General features: G+C 54.2%; 1 protein-coding gene across 3 annotated transcripts in view; it reads left to right on the top strand.

Moving 5' to 3' along the window:
- Nucleotides 1-1,300: 1,300 nt before the first annotated feature.
- The window catches only part of CHD4 (chromodomain helicase DNA binding protein 4), a 32,440-nt gene continuing 15,163 nt past the window's right edge, over nt 1,301-18,577 (top strand). For 2 of the 3 annotated variants that reach the window (XM_040978789.1, XM_040978788.1), the window contains exons 1-25: nt 1,301-1,372; nt 2,270-2,448; nt 6,054-6,175; nt 6,343-6,558; nt 6,765-6,883; nt 6,983-7,224; nt 7,405-7,532; nt 7,763-7,898; nt 8,035-8,213; nt 8,389-8,628; nt 9,233-9,436; nt 9,550-9,755; nt 10,338-10,469; nt 10,552-10,648; nt 11,246-11,437; nt 11,845-12,045; nt 12,223-12,360; nt 12,625-12,746; nt 12,870-13,043; nt 13,372-13,513; nt 13,604-13,735; nt 13,864-13,981; nt 17,466-17,590; nt 17,861-18,098; nt 18,224-18,399. In XM_040978789.1, the coding sequence (XP_040834723.1) occupies nt 2,349-2,448; nt 6,054-6,175; nt 6,343-6,558; nt 6,765-6,883; nt 6,983-7,224; nt 7,405-7,532; nt 7,763-7,898; nt 8,035-8,213; nt 8,389-8,628; nt 9,233-9,436; nt 9,550-9,755; nt 10,338-10,469; nt 10,552-10,648; nt 11,246-11,437; nt 11,845-12,045; nt 12,223-12,360; nt 12,625-12,746; nt 12,870-13,043; nt 13,372-13,513; nt 13,604-13,735; nt 13,864-13,981; nt 17,466-17,590; nt 17,861-18,098; nt 18,224-18,399 (3,879 nt within the window). In that variant the 5' untranslated portion in view covers nt 1,301-1,372; nt 2,270-2,348. The remainder of the gene's footprint in view (nt 1,373-2,269; nt 2,449-6,053; nt 6,176-6,342; nt 6,559-6,764; nt 6,884-6,982; nt 7,225-7,404; nt 7,533-7,762; nt 7,899-8,034; nt 8,214-8,388; nt 8,629-9,232; nt 9,437-9,549; nt 9,756-10,337; nt 10,470-10,551; nt 10,649-11,245; nt 11,438-11,844; nt 12,046-12,222; nt 12,361-12,624; nt 12,747-12,869; nt 13,044-13,371; nt 13,514-13,603; nt 13,736-13,863; nt 13,982-17,465; nt 17,591-17,860; nt 18,099-18,223; nt 18,400-18,577) is intronic. The other variant, XM_040978790.1, reaches the window with a different exon arrangement.

Raw genomic sequence — 18,577 nt, 5'->3', positions numbered from 1 at the left:
ATGGATTTTGGTGGGACTGGGAGGGGCCCCAAGTTGGTGCTCACTTCGGAGTGAGGAAATGATGGGGAAATAGGGGCTTGGACGTGGTGAGGCTGTGCCAGGACCCTGCTCCAGCTGGACCCTGCTCCGGCTCAGGAGTGGGGACCGGTCCAGGGCCATGTGTGGGTAGCCGGCCTCACCCTCTGCTCTGGGCATAGCGTGGACTGGCAGCTTCTGCAGGTGTGGAGGGAGGCACAGGAAATACTACAGAATGCCTGGCCCGAGGGGTATAGGCAGGTGGAGTGAGGATGGAGCATTATGGGATGTGACACGGGCTGGTGTGGGGAGTATTATGGTCTGCTGGACCACAGGTTCCTTGAAATGATGGGATGTCAGGGTGTGGGTGGGGGAGTAGAGTTATTATGGGATTTTTTCCAGCTCATCTGCGGGGTGCAGGGGGCTGCCGATGGTGCTGGGCTGGCTGTGTCGGCCAGGGGACAGTGGTCACGGCGGCGGGGCTAGGAGAGCTGGCAGGCCGGTGGAGCTGGCCTCCTGGGACCAGGGCAGCTCCAGGGGGCTGGCTGGGATGGGACGGCAGAGTAGAAAGTGGGAGCCTGATTATTATGGGATGTGTGTGGGAGGAGGTCGAGTGTCCGTTGTAGTGTGTGCGTGTGTGGGGGGTGAGTTTCTGATTATTATGGGATATCAAACTGGGGGTGGATGAAGGGCAGTTATTATGGGATGTCTGAGAGGTGGGGATGAGTATTATGGGATATGAGGCTGAAGTCCTGGGAGGGGTGCTTATTATGGGATGGCCCTGGGGAGGGAGTGGTGACGAATTATTATGGGATGTTAGCATGAGGGCCCAGAGTGAAGAAGTTGGCAAAGGATGCTTATTATGGGATGTCTGAGGGAGGAGCCGGTTAGTTGCAAAAGACCTGTAATATCATCTCAGCAGCCCCCTGACCTATATGGAGTGTGTGCGTGTGTGTCGGGCGGGGGGGAAGCGGTGTGTGTAAGTGTAGATAGGGTGTCCGTGTGTATTATGGGATGGCCAGGAGGTGGGCGGTTGCCCGGGTGACGCGCGCGCGCGCCCTCGCGCGCTCGGAGGGGGCGTGGCCACCGGTTGCCTGAGCGACGAGGGGGCGGGGGTTGCCCGGGAGACCTAGGGAGGAGGGTGGCGGTAGTGGAGGGGGGGTTGGAGTTGGTGGAGGTTATTATGGGCTGTCCGTGGGGGGGCGGGGCCTGTGCGGTGGGATTTCCCGGCCGGTGTTTCGGGCCCTTTAAGAGGCGACGCCGGAGCCGGAGCCATTTTCCCCCCTTCGGCCGCGGCGAGGAGCTGGAGCGGGAGTGACAACCGGCCGGACCCGGCGCGACCTGCGGCGGCTCGGGGGTGAGGAGCGTGCGGGACTCCCCACGGGACGCCCCTCTCAGCCCGACGAACCCCGAGGGTCATCCCTCCGGGCGCCCCTTCCTCGGGCGTCCCCAGCCCCGCGGACCGCCCCCTGCCCGCAGCCGCCGACTCTCCTCTCCCCTGCCCTGCAGGGTGCCCGGCTTCCCCCTCGCCCTCCGCCCCGACCCCGCCGGAGCCGCGCTCCCTGCGACCCCCGGCTCGGGCTGGGTCTCCCACAATGCCCGGCGCCCGCCCCCTCGCCCTTTGCTCACTTGCCCCCCGGGACACGTGGCCCGGCCCCCTTCCGGGTGGGCGCTCTCTGGGCCCCCACGTCCCTGCCTCTGGCCTCCCCCGCTCCACCTTCCCTGCTCCGCGCTCCGGAGCCTCCACGCCCCCTGGTCCCCGCGACTCGGGAGGAGAACCTGAGTTGTCCCAGAGGACAGACAGCCTTTGGAGCGCTGCCCTGTCTGGGAAGCCGGCCCCTCCCCGGGCGCAGGGAGGCGCCCCCCCACCCCCAAGTGACCTTGCGTCCCCGCGAGGCGCTCGCCGCCGGCCGCCTCCCCGCACCCCTTCCCACTCGGCCGGCGGCCGCTCGGACGCCCCCCCACCCCCGGCACACCCAGCTCGGTCCCGGCCGGCTGCTCGCCTCCCCACGCCTGCACCAGTGCGCCCTCGGGGGCGTCGCTGCCTCTCTTGGCGGGGGCGCTTGTTGGGGCGCCGGCTTCCGGGCTGCCCCCGAGGAGTGTGGAACTAAGTTAAGCCTGAGTGGTTCGGGTGCCCTGCCGGGGTGGCTGGGGTGGGATGGGGGGGAGGTGGCGGCGGAAAGAACGGGTGGTGTGGGGGAGGGGGCCTGTGCGCGTCACTGACTGTTCTCTTTCTCCCCCCTCCCCCGCACAGTGACTCGGGCCAGTGGAGAGGGCCCCAGGCCGCAGGCAGGAGCAGCTGGGCCAATTCCCTGGCCGGGGAGCGGAAGGGGATGGCGTCGGCCCTGGGTTCGCCGTCCCCCTGCTCGGCGGGCAGTGAGGAGGAGGATATGGATGCACTTTTGAACAACAGCCTGCCCCCACCCCACCCAGGTAAGCGCTTTCCCAAGGGCCCTGGGGGCAGGAAGGAGGCGTGTGAGCGCCCTCCCGAGTGACTCCTGGGAGGCGGCTGGGCTGTGCGGAGGGCATCCGAAGGGAGTGGTTCTCCCTCTGGAGCTCTGGCGTGAGGGGGCTGGCAGCCATGCGCCTCCCGGGCACCACGGTCCCAGATGCGAGCTTGCTGCACCCGGCTGTCTGGAGGAATGCCGTGCAGTGCCCAGCTGGGGGAGCTTGGGACTGGCAGGCGTTACCTTGTGTGGGTTTGGGGAGCAGTGCAGGTGGCTGCCCCCGCTCCCCAGGGGACTCTTTGATGGTGGTGGGGGGCGTTGGGGGTTGAGCTAGTCAGGCATCTGGGCTGGTGGGAGCCTGTGGTGGCTGCTGTGGGGAAGAGGGCGTGTTGGTTACTCTCTATCCGATTATTTTTAGCTTCTGATAGGTTACCGGTTTTCTGTGCTGTTTCAACTGCGTGAAGTTTGAATCTCGCTCCCTAGCAGGATCTAGAGCGCTTCTGGCAAATTGCTGGAATGGAGTGGGGCTGTGCTGGGGCCTGGCTTGTGGGGGCCCCAAAGAGTGTTGTAAGAGGGGGGTTAGCAGGAGAGAGGGCCTCTCTCTTGCTCCTGCAAATGCATAGGAGGCTGACTATTTTCCCTAGAGGCTTCTCTGCCTGTAATGTAGCCCCGGGTTTTTGCTGGCAGTGTGAAGTGTTTGTGTGGGTGTGTTAGGGGTTGCGCTATCTGTGTTTTGGGGTGGCTCCATAGACTGGCCAAACCCGTATGGTTATAACCACTGTGCCTGATTGGAATAGCCCTTGCCTGTCCTCAAATGAGGGCTCATGTCATGTGCCTCAGTGGGCGTCTCTTCCTCATCGTCTTTAGAACCCCTAGCTAACGCACCTGCTGCTTTCCTTGACCTTCTTTTTTTTTTTAACCTCATCCTCTCTGCTCCTACTTTTCTTGTTCTGGAGCCTGCTGGTCCTATTTTATTTCCCTTCCAACGCTGTCCACTTCTGCCTCCTCTTTCTTCGCTGCAGCTGGGGGTTGGGTAGTGCCAAAAAGATGCTTTCGTATTTGGCGTTTTCTCAGTTGGGATTCTCCACAATGGACAGGTCATTTAGCACAGGAGTCAGTCTGTTAATGGGTCTTGAGATCACACACTTGGGCCTGGGTCTCATCGCCCTTCTGGTCGGGAGAGCAGACTGCGCTGCCCTTCCCACAGTGGGGATGCTGAGGTGAGGTGAGCCTGCCCTTTCTGTGCTGGGGGAAGTAGTGGTGCTCTGTGGCCCATGTTGGTGCCACATCTTGGCCTCCTGTTGGCCCCTTGATTTGGGGGGGTCTCCCCCAAATTGCTAGGACTTGTGTAGGCTCCCAGGGTGAACTCTGCTCCAAGCTGCAGCGTGACCCAGTTTTTCCACTTGCCACACCCCGTTTCTGCCCCGTTCCCAAATCTTCTCCTGGATCAGCTGGAGTGCTGCTTCACATTTCAGCACTGTATTTGAGAGGCTTGCGGGTCGCATTGCGGGAAGGAGGTCCCCCTTCCTCATACAAAACTGTGCTTGCCTCTTAGATGCAGGTGATGGGGGCAGGGAGGGGATGACTTAGGGATTACTGGGGAGATCTGGACCATTCCCAGGGGAGTGGGAGGGGCCTTCCTTGCGTCCGGTTGGACCTTTGGCTGCAGAAGAGGTTGGGGGCTTTGTGCAGCCTCCTGTGTTAGAGTTCCTGGTTGACAGCTAGCTTGGGGAGGGTGGAGGCAGATGCTAAGCCTGTGTGGGATTTAAGGCAACACAGTTTCCCACTATCATCTCTACCTTCTTAAGAAAATTTGTTGGTACACACATGACGCATACACGCGATAGAAATTTGTGGATGAGTTTGTTGAGGAAGCAGAGTGCTTCGAGCCTTCTCGAAGTGGGCTCTCCTTGCTCCAGGTAAAAATTTGGGGACCAGAAACAGGGAGACAGTTATATGCTGACAGTACTTCCACCAAGTCTTCATGAACTTTTATCCCTGATAATGGAAGACGTAACTGGTTGAAGGACTAGTACCCTACTCTTACCGTCCCTCTCGTAGTTTCACCCTTCATGTGTGTTGGTGTCCTTGGGTTTCCTTACCTAGAACGAGGCTGTCATCCACAGTAGGTGTCAGAGCTGCATGGTGTTGGGACCTGGGGCTAGGTTGTTATTGGGAAGGCTCCTAGGAGGGCAGTCTCTCCCTGGCTACCTCTGTCAGCCCCACCCCCTCCCTGCCACTTCCTGTCTGTCCTATGTTGGCAGCTGGGTGCCCTGGGCCGGCTTCTGCGGTCAGGAGCCATTTTCCCTCTGCTCAGTGGGTGAGGCACTCGCTTCTCTCCACTCCCCCCCCCCCTTGGGCGGGGGTGGCTTAGGAAGCGGGAGGGAGAGGCGGGAGGAGGGAGCTGGTATGCTGGTGTGAATGTCTGTTACAAAGGAAGCTGCCTCCTGGCCTCTCCTCCCCCTCATGGTGCCCCTTCCCACCTACCCCTGCCCAGGAGCTCTCAGTATTACTCCAGGCTTTGTGTGTGCTTCCAGCCAGGGGAGGAGGTGGAGCCAGATGGGAGGAGGATTGGCTGAAGGGGGAGATGGTGACAGCTGGGCTGATTTGGGCCCCTGGAGAGCAGAGGCTGCTGACCCAGGAGAGGCTGGTCGGGAAGAGCAGGGTGGGAACGGTGGGGAAAGAGATAATGCCTGGGAGTGGGCACCAGGGTGGGCTGGCAGCTGACCTTACCTGAGGCTTGGCAGGTCTGGTGCTTGGGAGCAGGGATGAGCTCCCAAAGGGATTCTGGAAAGGTGTGGTTCCTGGGAACCCCCTGAAGCTGGTGGTGATGTGGGCATGTGGCAGGCATCTGCTGTGTAGTGTGTGCTTTCCAGGAGATCTTTCCTTCTCATTCTCTTGTTTTTGTTTTTTTTATATTATTTATTTAAAGATTTATTTTTATTGGAAAGTTAGATTGACAGAGAGAGAGGCAAGAGAAACATCTTATGTCCTCTGGTTCACTCACCAAGTGGCCGCAATGGCTAGAACTGAGCTAATCCAAAGCCAGGAGCCAGGAGCTTCTTTCGAATCTCCCATGCAGCTGCAGGGTCCCAAGACCTTGGGCCATCCTTCACTGGTTCCCAGGCCACGAGCAAGGAGCTGGATGGGAAGTGGAGCAGCTGGAATATGTACTGTTGCATATCTGGTATCCTGGTGCTTGCAAGGCGAGGATTTAGCTACTAGGCTATTGTGCTGGTTTTTGGAGTGCTTGGTGGCCAGTCACAGTTGGCCTGGACCTAATTCTTTTACTTGGCGGGCCTGAGGTATCTTGGTTCAGCTGCCCTGGTGAGCACCTGAGGGCTGATAGAAAGGACTGAGGGCTAAGGGCTTGGCCGGCTGCCCGAGGTGGGCCTGCCTTGGGTCTTTCCAGCTCTCGGTGTGTTTTTGTCCCCAGGATCGGTTTCCTTCTGTGTGGTGAGCACTGCAGTTCTCTTTAGAGAAATCTGGGACAGGAGGTGGTGAATATAGTCGAAGCGTCTGGATTAGGGCCTGACCTTTGCTGTTGCTCTCCTCCCTGCTTCCTACCGCGCTGTTGGCCAATGTTAGTAGAGAACGAGGAGGACCCAGAGGAGGATTTATCAGAAGCAGAAACCCCAAAGCTCAAGAAGAAGAAGAAGCCGAAGAAACCTCGGGACCCCAAAATCCCTAAGAGCAAACGCCAAAAAAAGGAGGTGAGCGGCGACTGGATGGTAGCAGGAAAGAGAGGAAGAGGAGGGTATCTCTGGTCAGGACAGTGGAGTGGTAGCCCAGGGCCGGGGTTCGAGCCTCAGGGCTGGCCTGTGGTCAGCGTGTGTGTAGCGTGTGTGTGTCTGTCTCCCTCCCCCTTTCCCTGCTCCAGCATTTGCTCTTCTGCCGGCAGCTGGGGGACAGCTCTGGGGAGGGGCCGGAGTTTGTGGAGGAGGAGGAAGAGGTGGCCCTGCGCTCGGACAGTGAGGGCAGCGACTACACGCCTGGCAAGAAGAAGAAGAAGAAGCTTGGGCCAAAGAAAGAGAAGAAGAGCAAATCCAAGCGGAAGGAGGAGGAGGAAGAGGATGACGACGATGACGATTCAAAGGTGCTTGACCTCTGTCCCCCTCTCCCAGCTGTTAGCCTTCTGTCCTTGGTTCCCCGACGGCCGCTGGTCCCCACATAGCACATTCTGTGCCCAGCTGTTTTCTGTTTGCTTCCTCTCAGCCCTTTGCCGTGGGTTGAATGCACTTTCCCTTAGCAGGTGAGGTGTGGGCCTGGGCTGGCAGGCCACTGACCTCGCTGTCCTTGCAGGAGCCCAAGTCATCTGCTCAGCTCCTGGAAGATTGGGGCATGGAAGACATTGACCACGTGTTCTCAGAGGAGGATTATCGCACCCTCACCAACTATAAGGCCTTCAGCCAGTTTGTCCGGTAAGCCAGGAGGGTCCTGACAGAAGTAGAGTCTTACTGGTTCTCTTCTCCTTTTATTCTTAAGCGTTTTTTCTTTGCTCTGTTCCATTGACCTACCAGACCCCTCATTGCTGCCAAAAACCCCAAGATTGCTGTCTCGAAGATGATGATGGTTTTGGGTGCTAAGTGGCGGGAGTTCAGTACCAACAACCCCTTCAAAGGGAGTTCTGGGGCTTCTGTGGCGGCAGCAGCAGCAGCTGCAGTGGCTGTGGTAGAGAGCATGGTGACAGCCACTGAAGTGGCACCACCCCCTCCCCCTGTGGAGGTGCCTATCCGCAAGGCCAAGACCAAGGAGGGCAAAGGTGAGATGGGGTGCGGTGGAAGAGGGTGCTGGTGTGGGCCTGGGGTGGCAGACAGGGTGGGACTTAGAGGGGTGGGTGTTCTGTGGCTCCTTGGTTGGGAATGGGAGAACAATTTGGAAAGCTGGAGATGTGAAACAAGTTGGGTAGAGAAGGCATTATTTTCTTCACCCTGACTTTTAGGTCCCAATGCTCGGAGGAAGCCCAAGGGTAGCCCTCGTGTACCTGATGCCAAGAAGCCTAAACCCAAGAAAGTAGCTCCCCTGAAGATCAAGCTGGGAGGTTTTGGTTCCAAGCGTAAGAGATCTTCGGTGAGCTTCCCCAGCCCATCCATTTGCCCAAGGTGCCACGCGGACTGGAAGGAATGCTGCCCTTATGTCCGGGTCCTTCACTAAGAATATGGAGCTGTGGCCCCAGAACACAGTGTAGCTGGGCTGGCTCCCTGTGAGGGCCCGTCCAATACCTCGGTGAGAGGGTGGTCCCCTCCGTGCCCCTCTCCTTTTCCTCGGCGTGAACCTCTGTGTTCCCTTTCATTCTCCAGAGTGAGGATGACGACTTAGATGTGGAGTCTGACTTCGATGATGCCAGTATCAACAGCTATTCTGTTTCTGATGGTTCCACCAGCCGCAGTAGCCGGAGCCGCAAGAAACTCCGGACCACTAAAAAGAAAAAGAAAGGTGTGTTTCTTTTCTGTATCTGTTAACGTGGTAGGGTGACGTGGGTGGGACTGGGGAAGCTTAATCTCCCTTAGGAGATGGGGTGGGGGGCGGTGGTTTTGTTCTAATAACTGGGCTTTCCCTCTTCCTTGCCCAGGCGAGGAGGAGGTGACTGCTGTGGATGGTTATGAGACAGACCACCAGGACTATTGCGAGGTGTGCCAGCAAGGCGGCGAGATCATCCTGTGCGATACCTGTCCCCGAGCCTACCACATGGTCTGCCTGGATCCGGATATGGAGAAGGCTCCTGAGGGCAAGTGGAGCTGCCCACACTGCGTGAGTGTCTGGCCACTGTGGCCCTGGGGTGCCCATGAGGGGAAGGAGGGCGGAGGGTTCAGGGGCCATAGTTGGGTTCCTGGCTGTGAGCCTGTGAACATCCCATGGGTGGTGGGCAGGGGGTGTAGCCCGGGGGGGGGTGGTAGTAATTGGAGTCTGTGACGCTTGACTGCAGGAGAAGGAGGGCATCCAGTGGGAGGCCAAGGAGGACAATTCAGAGGGCGAAGAGATCCTAGAAGAAGTTGGGGGAGACCCCGAAGAGGAGGATGACCATCACATGGAGTTCTGCCGAGTTTGCAAGGACGGTGGAGAACTGCTGTGCTGTGACACCTGTCCCTCGTCCTACCACATCCACTGCCTGAACCCACCACTTCCGGAGATTCCCAATGGCGAATGGCTCTGTCCCCGCTGTACAGTAAGTGAGCGACTTCAGCCAGGGTGGGAGGTACATTCTGGCAGAAGGAGTTGCTGCTTACATTTGTAGGTGTTGGGAAACTGGGGTGCGGGAGGGAATCATTGGATAATCTGAGACTTGTAGCCCAAGGCGGACATTTCCTTCCCCCATAGTCTTGGAGTACCTTGGTCTTGGGAAATGTAACACTAACTTTGCCCTGAGAAGTTGGTGTTTAGCCTGCTCACTGCAGAGGGATGAAATAGAGTATCTCTAGTTGAGAACATCTGGCCCTGTCTTGGGGTCTTGGTAAGGTGAATTGCTTAATGGGGTCCCCCTTATGGCTTTTAGATTGTTTGTGGAAGGATTTCTGGGCTCGAGGTGTGAGGATTTTCCTGTGTGCGTTCATTGTTGGTAATTGCTAAAGTCCCACTACTGGGTATTAGGCAAGTGGGAATGGTAGTGAAGTTCAGAAATACAGAGGGAATTGTTATTGTTGCTTTAGAAGGGCCTTTGGATTCTATATCACTAGAAATGAGATTGAGTAATCCTTTGAGAGTGAAGCTATGGCCTGTACCGTTTCCTCCGCACATTTGAGATTTGGAACCGAGTTGCCTGTCTTTCTCAGTGTCCAGCTCTGAAGGGCAAAGTGCAGAAGATCCTAATCTGGAAGTGGGGTCAGCCGCCATCTCCCACTCCAGTACCTCGGCCTCCAGATGCTGATCCCAACACCCCCTCACCCAAACCCCTGGAGGGGCGGCCAGAGCGGCAGTTCTTTGTGAAGTGGCAAGGGATGTCTTACTGGCACTGTTCCTGGGTGTCCGAATTGCAGGTATGTCTGGGAGAGGCTGGAGCGGCAGAAGCAGTAATGATGAGGGCAGCAGCCTTTTGTGTAGGGGAAGGGCACACAGTTCCTTCGGGGCTGACTGAGCTCTTTCTGCACAGTTGGAGCTGCACTGTCAGGTGATGTTCCGGAACTATCAGCGAAAGAATGACATGGATGAGCCACCCTCTGGGGACTTTGGTGGTGACGAGGAGAAGAGTCGGAAGAGGAAGAACAAGGACCCCAAATTTGCAGAGATGGAGGAACGCTTCTATCGCTATGGGATAAAGCCCGAGTGGATGATGATCCATCGAATCCTCAACCACAGGTACCAAGCGTGGCACCTTGGAGGTGCACAGGACGTTGTGGGAGACTTGCCAAAGGACTTGGGAAAATGGATGTCAGAGCAACACTTGGCCTCATGGTTAAGACCCAAGGTTCAAGCTTTGACTTTGCCTTACGTTTCAGCTTCCTGTTGGCACATACCTTGGAGAGCAGCATAGGATGATGATTCAAGTGGTTGGCTCCTTACCATGCATATAGGAGACCCGGCTTGAGTTCTCAGCTCCTGACTTTGGCCTGGTCTAGTTCTTGCTGCTGTGGGATTGGGAGCGTGAACCAAGTCACAGAGATACTGCTTTCTCTTGCCTTTCAAATGAAGGAAGGAAATGGTTACCACCAGTAACCTACAGTTGGAAGGCACTGTTATTAACTTGACTGGATCCTGATATTTGGGCCCCAGAGGATTATGGTTTAGAGGTATTTTTTGTTCCAGAGACTGGTTTACTAGAGGTGCTGAGAAGCTCCAGCCTTGGGTAAACCTACAGGTCTGGTTTGAGATCAAGTCTGACTTAGGAGGAGAGAGTGCTTACCTCCTGAATCTGAAAATTTTCTTTCTGTGATCTTGCAGTGTAGACAAGAAGGGCCATGTCCATTACTTGATTAAGTGGCGAGACTTACCCTACGACCAGGCATCCTGGGAGAGTGAAGACGTGGAGATACAGGACTATGACCTGTTCAAGCAGAGCTATTGGAATCACAGGTGAGAGGGATCTGGGGAGAGGAGTGAAGCTGCTGCTTGCTGAAAGGACCCTAGGCAGCTGTGTGGTGTCTGTTCGCTTTAGGGAACTGATGAGGGGTGAGGAAGGACGCCCCGGGAAGAAGCTCAAGAAGGTGAAGCTGAGGAAGCTGGAGAGGCCTCCTGAGACGCCCACCGTGGATGTGAGTCCGCCTGCCACGTAATGTGGCAGATACGCATGCCTCCTCAGGGTCACTGCCCTGCAGATCTCTGCGCACAGAAAACACCAAGGACACTATATCTTTCCATCATCAGGGGAAACAAAACTTCGGGGTGTTTCGTATGACTGAGGAGGCATTAACTGGAGAAGCGAGGGATCACAGTACATAGCTCCTTTAAAAACTCAATTGCAGCCTGGGTCATGGCTCAGTTTGTCATGTTGTTCTTGTGTATCACAGTGTGAGGTCAGGTAAGGATAAAAGAATGAGTCCAGGAGGGATGTGCAATTACTTGCTAGGTGCGCCCTGACCAGTCAAGTTCACCATAATGCTAGGAAATGGGAGGATGTGTTTTTCTTCCATGATCTGTGGAGGGCCGTGACCTGCATGGCAGGTTAGTTTCCTTGCTTCCACTTGATCCCAAATCAGACACAGAGTTGCAGCAACCGATGGGGAGATTTCTTCCCAGGATGCTCTAGCCCTCCTAGGAAGAGCTAGTGAGGATGTGCGGGAGGTAGCTGCTCTGTCTGGGGAAAAGGAAAGTTCTTGCCAGCGTCTGACTTTGCTCGTTCAATCCTTCAGCCAACAGTGAAGTATGAGCGACAGCCAGAGTACCTGGATGCCACCGGTGGAACTCTGCATCCTTATCAGATGGAGGGCTTGAACTGGCTGCGCTTCTCCTGGGCTCAGGGCACTGACACCATCCTGGCCGATGAGATGGGCCTTGGGAAGACTGTCCAGACAGCTGTCTTCCTCTATTCCCTCTATAAGGAGGTGAGGAGAGCTGGGCTCTGGGTCTTTCATGAGGGTGTTGGTGTTTATAGTTAGAAGAAAGAAAAGAAACAGTCTGACCTTGAAGAACCTGAGCGATAGCAAGATAGGCTTGGACATAGTGAAGACTTGGGGCAGTGGGCTTCAGTCCCAGGGGCATGAACTGATGATGGAGGTCCATGGAATCAAGGGTGCAATTCGTGCGGAAAGGCTTAGAAGCAGCAGGCTTGCCAGGTCTCTGTCCATGTGGGTTGTCATATTTTGGAAAGGGTTGGGCAGGTGTTCAGATGTAAGGTGAGGGGAGGAGCAGCTAGCAGTCAGCAGCTCTGCCCGCTCGGGGGCCTGGAGAGATTGACTCGGTTGTGGCGTGTTGAGGCCCTTGGTCCTGACTCTGCTTGTTGTCTTCAAAGGGTCATTCCAAAGGCCCCTTCCTAGTGAGTGCTCCTCTTTCCACCATCATCAACTGGGAGCGGGAGTTTGAAATGTGGGCTCCAGACATGTATGTGGTAACCTATGTGGGCGACAAGGACAGCCGTGCCATCATCCGGGAGAATGAGTTTTCCTTTGAAGACAATGCCATCCGTGGAGGCAAGAAGGCCTCTCGCATGAAGGTATGGCGATGGAAAGGGGCTGCTCTCTGGGGGGATAGTGGCTGCTTGTCTGCTTTGTGACCTGCTCTGGGTGAAGTGAGAGGATGGCCTTGGGAGGGGGAGACCCCTGCCAGTTTGCTGGTTGTCCTTATTGCTTGGGGAGCTGAGCACTCGTGACCAGGTTCCCCTCCTGTGCAGAAAGAGGCATCTGTGAAATTTCATGTGCTGCTGACGTCCTATGAGTTGATCACCATTGACATGGCTATTCTGGGTTCTATTGATTGGGCATGCCTCATTGTGGACGAAGCCCATCGGCTGAAGAATAATCAGTCTAAGGTGAGCAGTAGAGAGTGTCTTGAGTTTTCCTGTGCCACTTCCTCATTGACAGGAACCCTTCCAGGAGAAGGAAAGGAAAACTGGTCCCTCCTCTCTGCCCCCCTCCCAACCTGTTTTTGCCTTCCTTCCTCATGACAGCTCTTCATGGCTAGGCTTTGGAAAAGATGATGGTGGGAGTGGGAGGCCCGAGTGTTGGGCAGTGGAACAGCTTGAGATTTTGCAGAGCTCTGATTGCGTCTCACCTCTTTCCATCTGCTGCTCCAGTTCTTCAGGGTCTTGAATGGTTACTCACTGCAGCACAAGCTGTTGCTGACTGGAACTCCACTGCAAAACAACCTTGAAGAGTTATTTCATCTGCTCAACTTTCTCACCCCGGAGAGGTTCCAGTAAGTGTATCTCCGGCCTCGGCTTGTAATTCCATTACTTCCTCTGGTTGCGATGCTGTGTCCTGCGTCTCTTTCCTTCCGTCATTTTTCTCCAAGTTTTCTTTCTCTGCTTTCTTCCTGCAGCAATTTGGAGGGATTCTTGGAGGAGTTTGCTGACATTGCCAAAGAGGACCAGATTAAAAAACTACATGACATGCTGGGGCCTCACATGTTGCGGCGGCTCAAGGCTGATGTGTTCAAGAATATGCCATCCAAGACAGAGCTCATCGTGCGCGTGGAGCTGAGTCCCATGCAGAAGTGAGTTGGGCAGGATGGAAACATAACCTCCATTTTGCAAATGCAGTCAGGCATCTGCCACTCTGCGATGTTTTTTCCTCCTGCCTCCACTCAGCTTCCTGGGAGCTGGTGGCAGGAGCCAGCAAGGCCTGGGGGAAGCTGAAGGCAAGGGAACACGAGCAGGCAGTCCTTACCTGTGCCTCCCCGTGGTTAATTGGCAGCGGTAGACAGTGGAGCTTGTTAGGTTTCCCAACCCTAAAGTGAGATGCTTTAGCACACCTCAGGCTGGTGTACTGAACACCTGTCAGCTGACTGCCCTGGAATCGTACCTGTCTGTCTCGCCAAATAGGAAATACTACAAATACATCCTTACCCGAAATTTCGAAGCCCTCAATGCTCGGGGTGGTGGCAACCAGGTCTCCCTGCTGAACGTCGTGATGGACCTTAAGAAGTGCTGCAACCACCCGTATCTCTTCCCTGTGGCTGCAATGGTAGGTTGTGCTGCCTCTTGGCCCTACCTGGAGTGAAAATTCACCAGGTGAGCCACCTACCAAGGTTTGCTGCTTGGCGTCTGTCTGCAGGAAGCCCCTAAGATGCCCAATGGCATGTATGATGGCAGTGCCCTAATCAGAGCATCTGGGAAGCTACTGCTGCTGCAGAAGATGCTGAAGAACCTTAAGGAGGGTGGACATCGTGTCCTCATCTTCTCTCAGGTATCATGCTGCTTGCCTGGATGGGACTGGGAGCTTGGAGGACTGCAGGACTGAGGCAGCCATGTCAGCAACATGAGGAGAGGGCTTTACATCCGCCTTGGCCATAACTCAACTGCTCTTTCTGATAGATGACCAAGATGCTGGACCTGTTAGAGGATTTCTTGGAGCACGAAGGTTACAAGTACGAACGGATTGATGGTGGGATCACTGGGAACATGCGTCAGGAGGCCATCGACCGCTTCAATGGTAAGGGAAGGGGGCTAGCCCCAGGCGTCCTCATTCCCCCCGCTTTTTTTTTTTTTTTTTAGATTTATTCATTATTTTCACTGTAAAGGTGTATTAGATTTTATGGAGAGAAGGAGGACAGAAATATCCTTCCACCCACTAGTTCACTGCCCGAATGGCCTCAGTGGCCCCAGCTGAGCCCATGTGAAGCCAGGAGCTTCTTCTGGGTCTCCCACATAGGTGCAGGGTCCCAAGGCTTTGGACCATCTACTGCTTTCCAAAGCCACAAGCAAGGAGCTGGATGGAAAGTGGAATAGCCAGGATACGATCTGTGCTTGCAAGGCGAGGTCCCCTCATTCTCTTTTGTCTGGACACTGATAACTCGTCCTCGCGTGTCTGTCCATCCTCTTAGGAACAGGTCTTCGTCAGGTGTGGAGAGTAACGCTTTAGAATGTCGTCATTGGAGGAATGTGGCAGACTATTCCAGCTAGGTGGTTTTCTCTTTTAAGCCAATGTTCTTTCTGCTGGAAAGAAGAGAACGTTTATCTGTCCCTCCTCATTGTGTCTGTCGTGGAGACTGAGGGGGTTCAGGACTTACAGAAACTCAAATAGCAAGTTAGTGGCAGACTTATCTGGCTCTGTAGATGCTTTTACTTTTGAAAAAAAATTGTTTGCTTAAAAACTTACTACTTAAAAGTAGTAAAATCAGTACCAAAAGTTCACTATACCTGTAAGAATTCACTCTAGTATAAACTTAGTTGTGGCTCCTCAAGGGGCGAGCATTGTGCTGAGTAGATTAAGCTGCTGCCTGGGATCCCACGTCCTGCAGTGGAGTGCCAGTCAGGTCTTTGCCATCTTTCACTTCTGGCTCCGCTGCCTGGTAATGGGCCTGGGAGTAGTGGGTGACAGCCCATTGTTTGTATTCCTGCCACTCATGTGGGAGGGGAGTTGGGTTTCCTGGCTTTTTTTTTTTAAGTTTTTTTCTTATTGGAAAGTCAGATTGCAGGAAGGAGGAGAGAAAGAAAGTTCCATCCTCTGGTTCACTCCCAAAGTGACCACAATGACCGGAGCTGAGCCAATCCAGGAGGCTGGAGCCTCTTCCGGGTCTCCCATGCAGGTGCAGGGTCCCAAAGCTTTGGGCCTTCCTCAGCTGCTTTCCCAGGCCACAGGCAGGGAGCTGGATGGGAAATGGGGCTGCTGAGATTAGAACCGACACCGATATGGGATCACAGTGCATTCAAAGCGAGGACTTTAGCTGCTAGGCTACTGTGCCAGGTCCCCCATAATACATTTTTTTTTTTAATTATTTGAAAGGCAGCATAGTGCTTCCATCTGTTGGTTTACTCCAAATGCCCGTGACAGCTCGGGGTCAGGCAAGGTTGAATCCAGAGTTGAGGCTGGGTTTCCTGTGCGCTGTCAGGAGCCCAGTTACACAGGTCATCACCTGGTGCCTGCTGGGGTCTGCACTGGGAGCATTCTGGAGCGAGGAAGTAAGACGCGCTTGTTGAAGTGTGGACTTAGTGGTTAAGCCATTCTACTCCCATAGGACAAAATTTTATTAACTTTTTTTGAAGATACTTGTATAGCCAAAGTATGGATTCAGGAAATTAATTCTGGCATTATAAACTAAAGGCTTAAGAGAATATAGTCACTTTTCCCCTTAATGTCCTTTTTCTTCTTTTTTATTCTAGGACCCAGTCCCAGATCCCACTAATAACTTTTATTCTTTTTATTTTCTTTTTGCAAAGGAGTTATTTATTTATTTGAAAAAGCTGGGGAGAGAAAAAATGATTACCCATCTACTAGCTCCTTCCCTGAATGGCTGCTGTGGCCAGGGCTGGACTAGACCAGATCCAGGAGCCTGGGGCTGTGTCCAGGTCTCCCATGTGGGTAATGGGGGCCCGAGCACTTGTGCCATCCTGTTGCTTAACTCAGGTACAGTAGCAGGGAGCTGGGATGGATGTGGAGCAGCTGACACTCAAACTGACACCCTTATTAGGTGCTGATTTTGCAGACAGCAGCTTAAACCATTGTGCTACATACTGGCCTCTCTTAAATATATATTTAAGATTTATTTATTTGAAAGTCACAGAGAAAGGGAGGAAAGGAGGGAGTCTTGGGAGAGTTGTCTTCTCCTAGTTTATTTCCCAGGTGGCCGCAACAGCCAGGGGTGGGCCAGGATGGAGCCGGAAGTTCTTCTAGGCCTGTCACGTGAGTGGCAAGGGCCCAAACACTTAAACCATCTTCTACTTTCCCAAACTGGTAGCTGGATCACAGTGGAGCAGCTGAGGTGAACCAGTGCCCATGTGGGATATTAAATTTGCAGGCAACAGCTTTATCCACCATGCCAGGATACCGGCCCCTAGGATACTTACTCCAGTGTGGGAAGCAGTCTCCACAGCTGGTGTTTATAAACAGGTTGCTTAACCAAATGCCAGCCCCCAAGAACCTGACTGCTTCATTTTGAGAGAGGTAAGCTAGACAGAGCTCCCACCTGCTGGCTCCTTCCCTAAATGCCTACAACAGCCGGGACCGGGCCAGGCTGAAGCCAGGAGCCACGGACTCGGTGTAGGTCCTGTGTGGTAGCAGAGATGCAGCTACCACAGAGGTAGCTCGGTGTGGTAGCAGAGATGCAGCCACGGGAGCCATCACATGCGTCCTTCCGGAGTGTACATCAGTAGGGTGCTGGAGGCTGGAGTGGGCTCTGGACTTGAGCCCTGGCAGCCTGGTAAGGGCTATGGGCAGCCCAATGCAGAACACCCTCTCCTGGGGCTGCTGCTGAATACTAGCCAGTTTTATAAAGTGTCTCTGACTTGGATTTGTCTAATGGTCTCTGACGTCAGGAAGGGTGAGTGCTGTACAAGTGATACTGTGTGTCCTTAACAGCACAGGACTTGGACACCGCGCTTTTTTTTTTGCCCCGGGATTTACTTACTGGGAAAGCAGATTTACAGAGAAGAGACAAAGCTCTTCGTCCACTGGTTCACTCCCCAGATGGCTGCAGTAGCCCTGACTTAGCCAGTCTGAAGCCAGGAACCAGGAACTTCTGAAGATCTTCCACATGGGTACAGAGTCCCAATGCTTTTGGACTCTCAACTGCTTTCCTAGGCCATAAACAGCTGGATGGAAAGTGGAGCAGGGGACTTGAACAGGGGCTATATGGGATCCTGTGCTTGAAGGTTGAGGATTAGCCAATTGAGCCATTGTATTGGGTTGAACACCATGTGAATTGCCGGATGACCAGTTGGTTAAGGTACTGATTATGGAGTTGTTATCTCTTCTTCCCGTCCTAAGTGTTGAGTGTCTGGAGTCGTTGAGACTTTGCAAATGCACAGTTTCTCTTTAAACTTGCACATTAATTTCAGTGTTTGCTGGTGGAGCTTCTCACAGCCTTTGTCTGTACTGTTTGTTGAGGTTTGTATTTCTGACCTTCCTTCCACATTTATTAATTGGATTTCAGACATACTCCTCATAATTTTATTTATTTATTTTGGTTCTTTCTTAGCACCGGGTGCTCAGCAGTTCTGCTTTTTACTTTCCACTCGTGCTGGGGGCCTTGGGATCAATCTGGCCACTGCAGACACAGTCATTATCTATGACTCTGACTGGAACCCCCATAATGATATCCAGGTGAGTCGGAGGCCACGGCCAGGGGACACGGTAACTTCCTGGGAATGCCGTGTTCTTTGTGAGGGCTCCACCTTCTGGGATTAGCTGTTGAAGTGAAAAGCACCAGATTCTTTTTATGGCATTCACCTTCCTGTGAGCTCGAGACTGGGTTGGCTGTCATCCTATTCTGGGCAACATGATAGCAGAGGGGAGTGTGAGGGGAAGTGCCATATGAAGGCAGTGTGGCAGCAGGAAAGCAGGTGTCTGCCTTTGTCTCTGGCTCAACTGCAGGCTTTCAGCAGAGCTCACCGGATTGGGCAGAATAAGAAGGTAATGATCTATCGATTTGTGACCCGGGCCTCAGTGGAAGAGCGCATCACACAGGTGGCGAAGAAGAAGATGATGCTGACGCATCTTGTGGTGCGGCCCGGGCTGGGCTCCAAGACTGGCTCCATGTCCAAGCAGGAGCTGGACGACATCCTCAAGTTTGGCACTGAGGAGCTGTTTAAGGATGAGGCTACGGACGGAGGTGAGCTTGTCAGAAACTTTGAGTTTCAGCCTCCGAAGGGTGGGTGTCTGATTGTTCAGGGCCTGCTCTTGCCACTGCAGCTGCGAAGTCTGACTTTGGGGCTCGGGTGCCCTGATTGTTTCTAGGAGGAGACAACAAAGAGGGAGAGGACAGCAGCGTTATCCACTATGACGATAAAGCCATTGAGCGCCTGTTGGACCGCAACCAGGACGAGACCGAGGACACAGAGTTGCAGGGCATGAATGAATATCTGAGCTCGTTCAAAGTGGCCCAGTATGTGGTGCGGGAAGAAGAAATGGGGGTGAGTACGGGTCCAGGGCTGTGCCGAGCCTGGCAGTTGGTCTGGACGTTGGAATTGAGTCTAGGATGGAACTTGGATTGAGAGGGAAATACCTATGACAAGTTAATATGCTGATGAGTTGGTATAGCTCTTCCTTTGAAAGCAAAGACCAGCCAAAGGAGGTTTCATATGAATAAAG

The sequence above is a fragment of the Ochotona curzoniae genome, unplaced genomic scaffold, assembly GCF_017591425.1.
Source record: "Ochotona curzoniae isolate NIBS_2020 unplaced genomic scaffold, NIBS_Ocur_1.0 contig_2927, whole genome shotgun sequence".
NCBI classification, from domain to species: domain Eukaryota; kingdom Metazoa; phylum Chordata; class Mammalia; order Lagomorpha; family Ochotonidae; genus Ochotona; species Ochotona curzoniae.
This window is presented reverse-complemented; position numbering and strand designations above follow the sequence as displayed.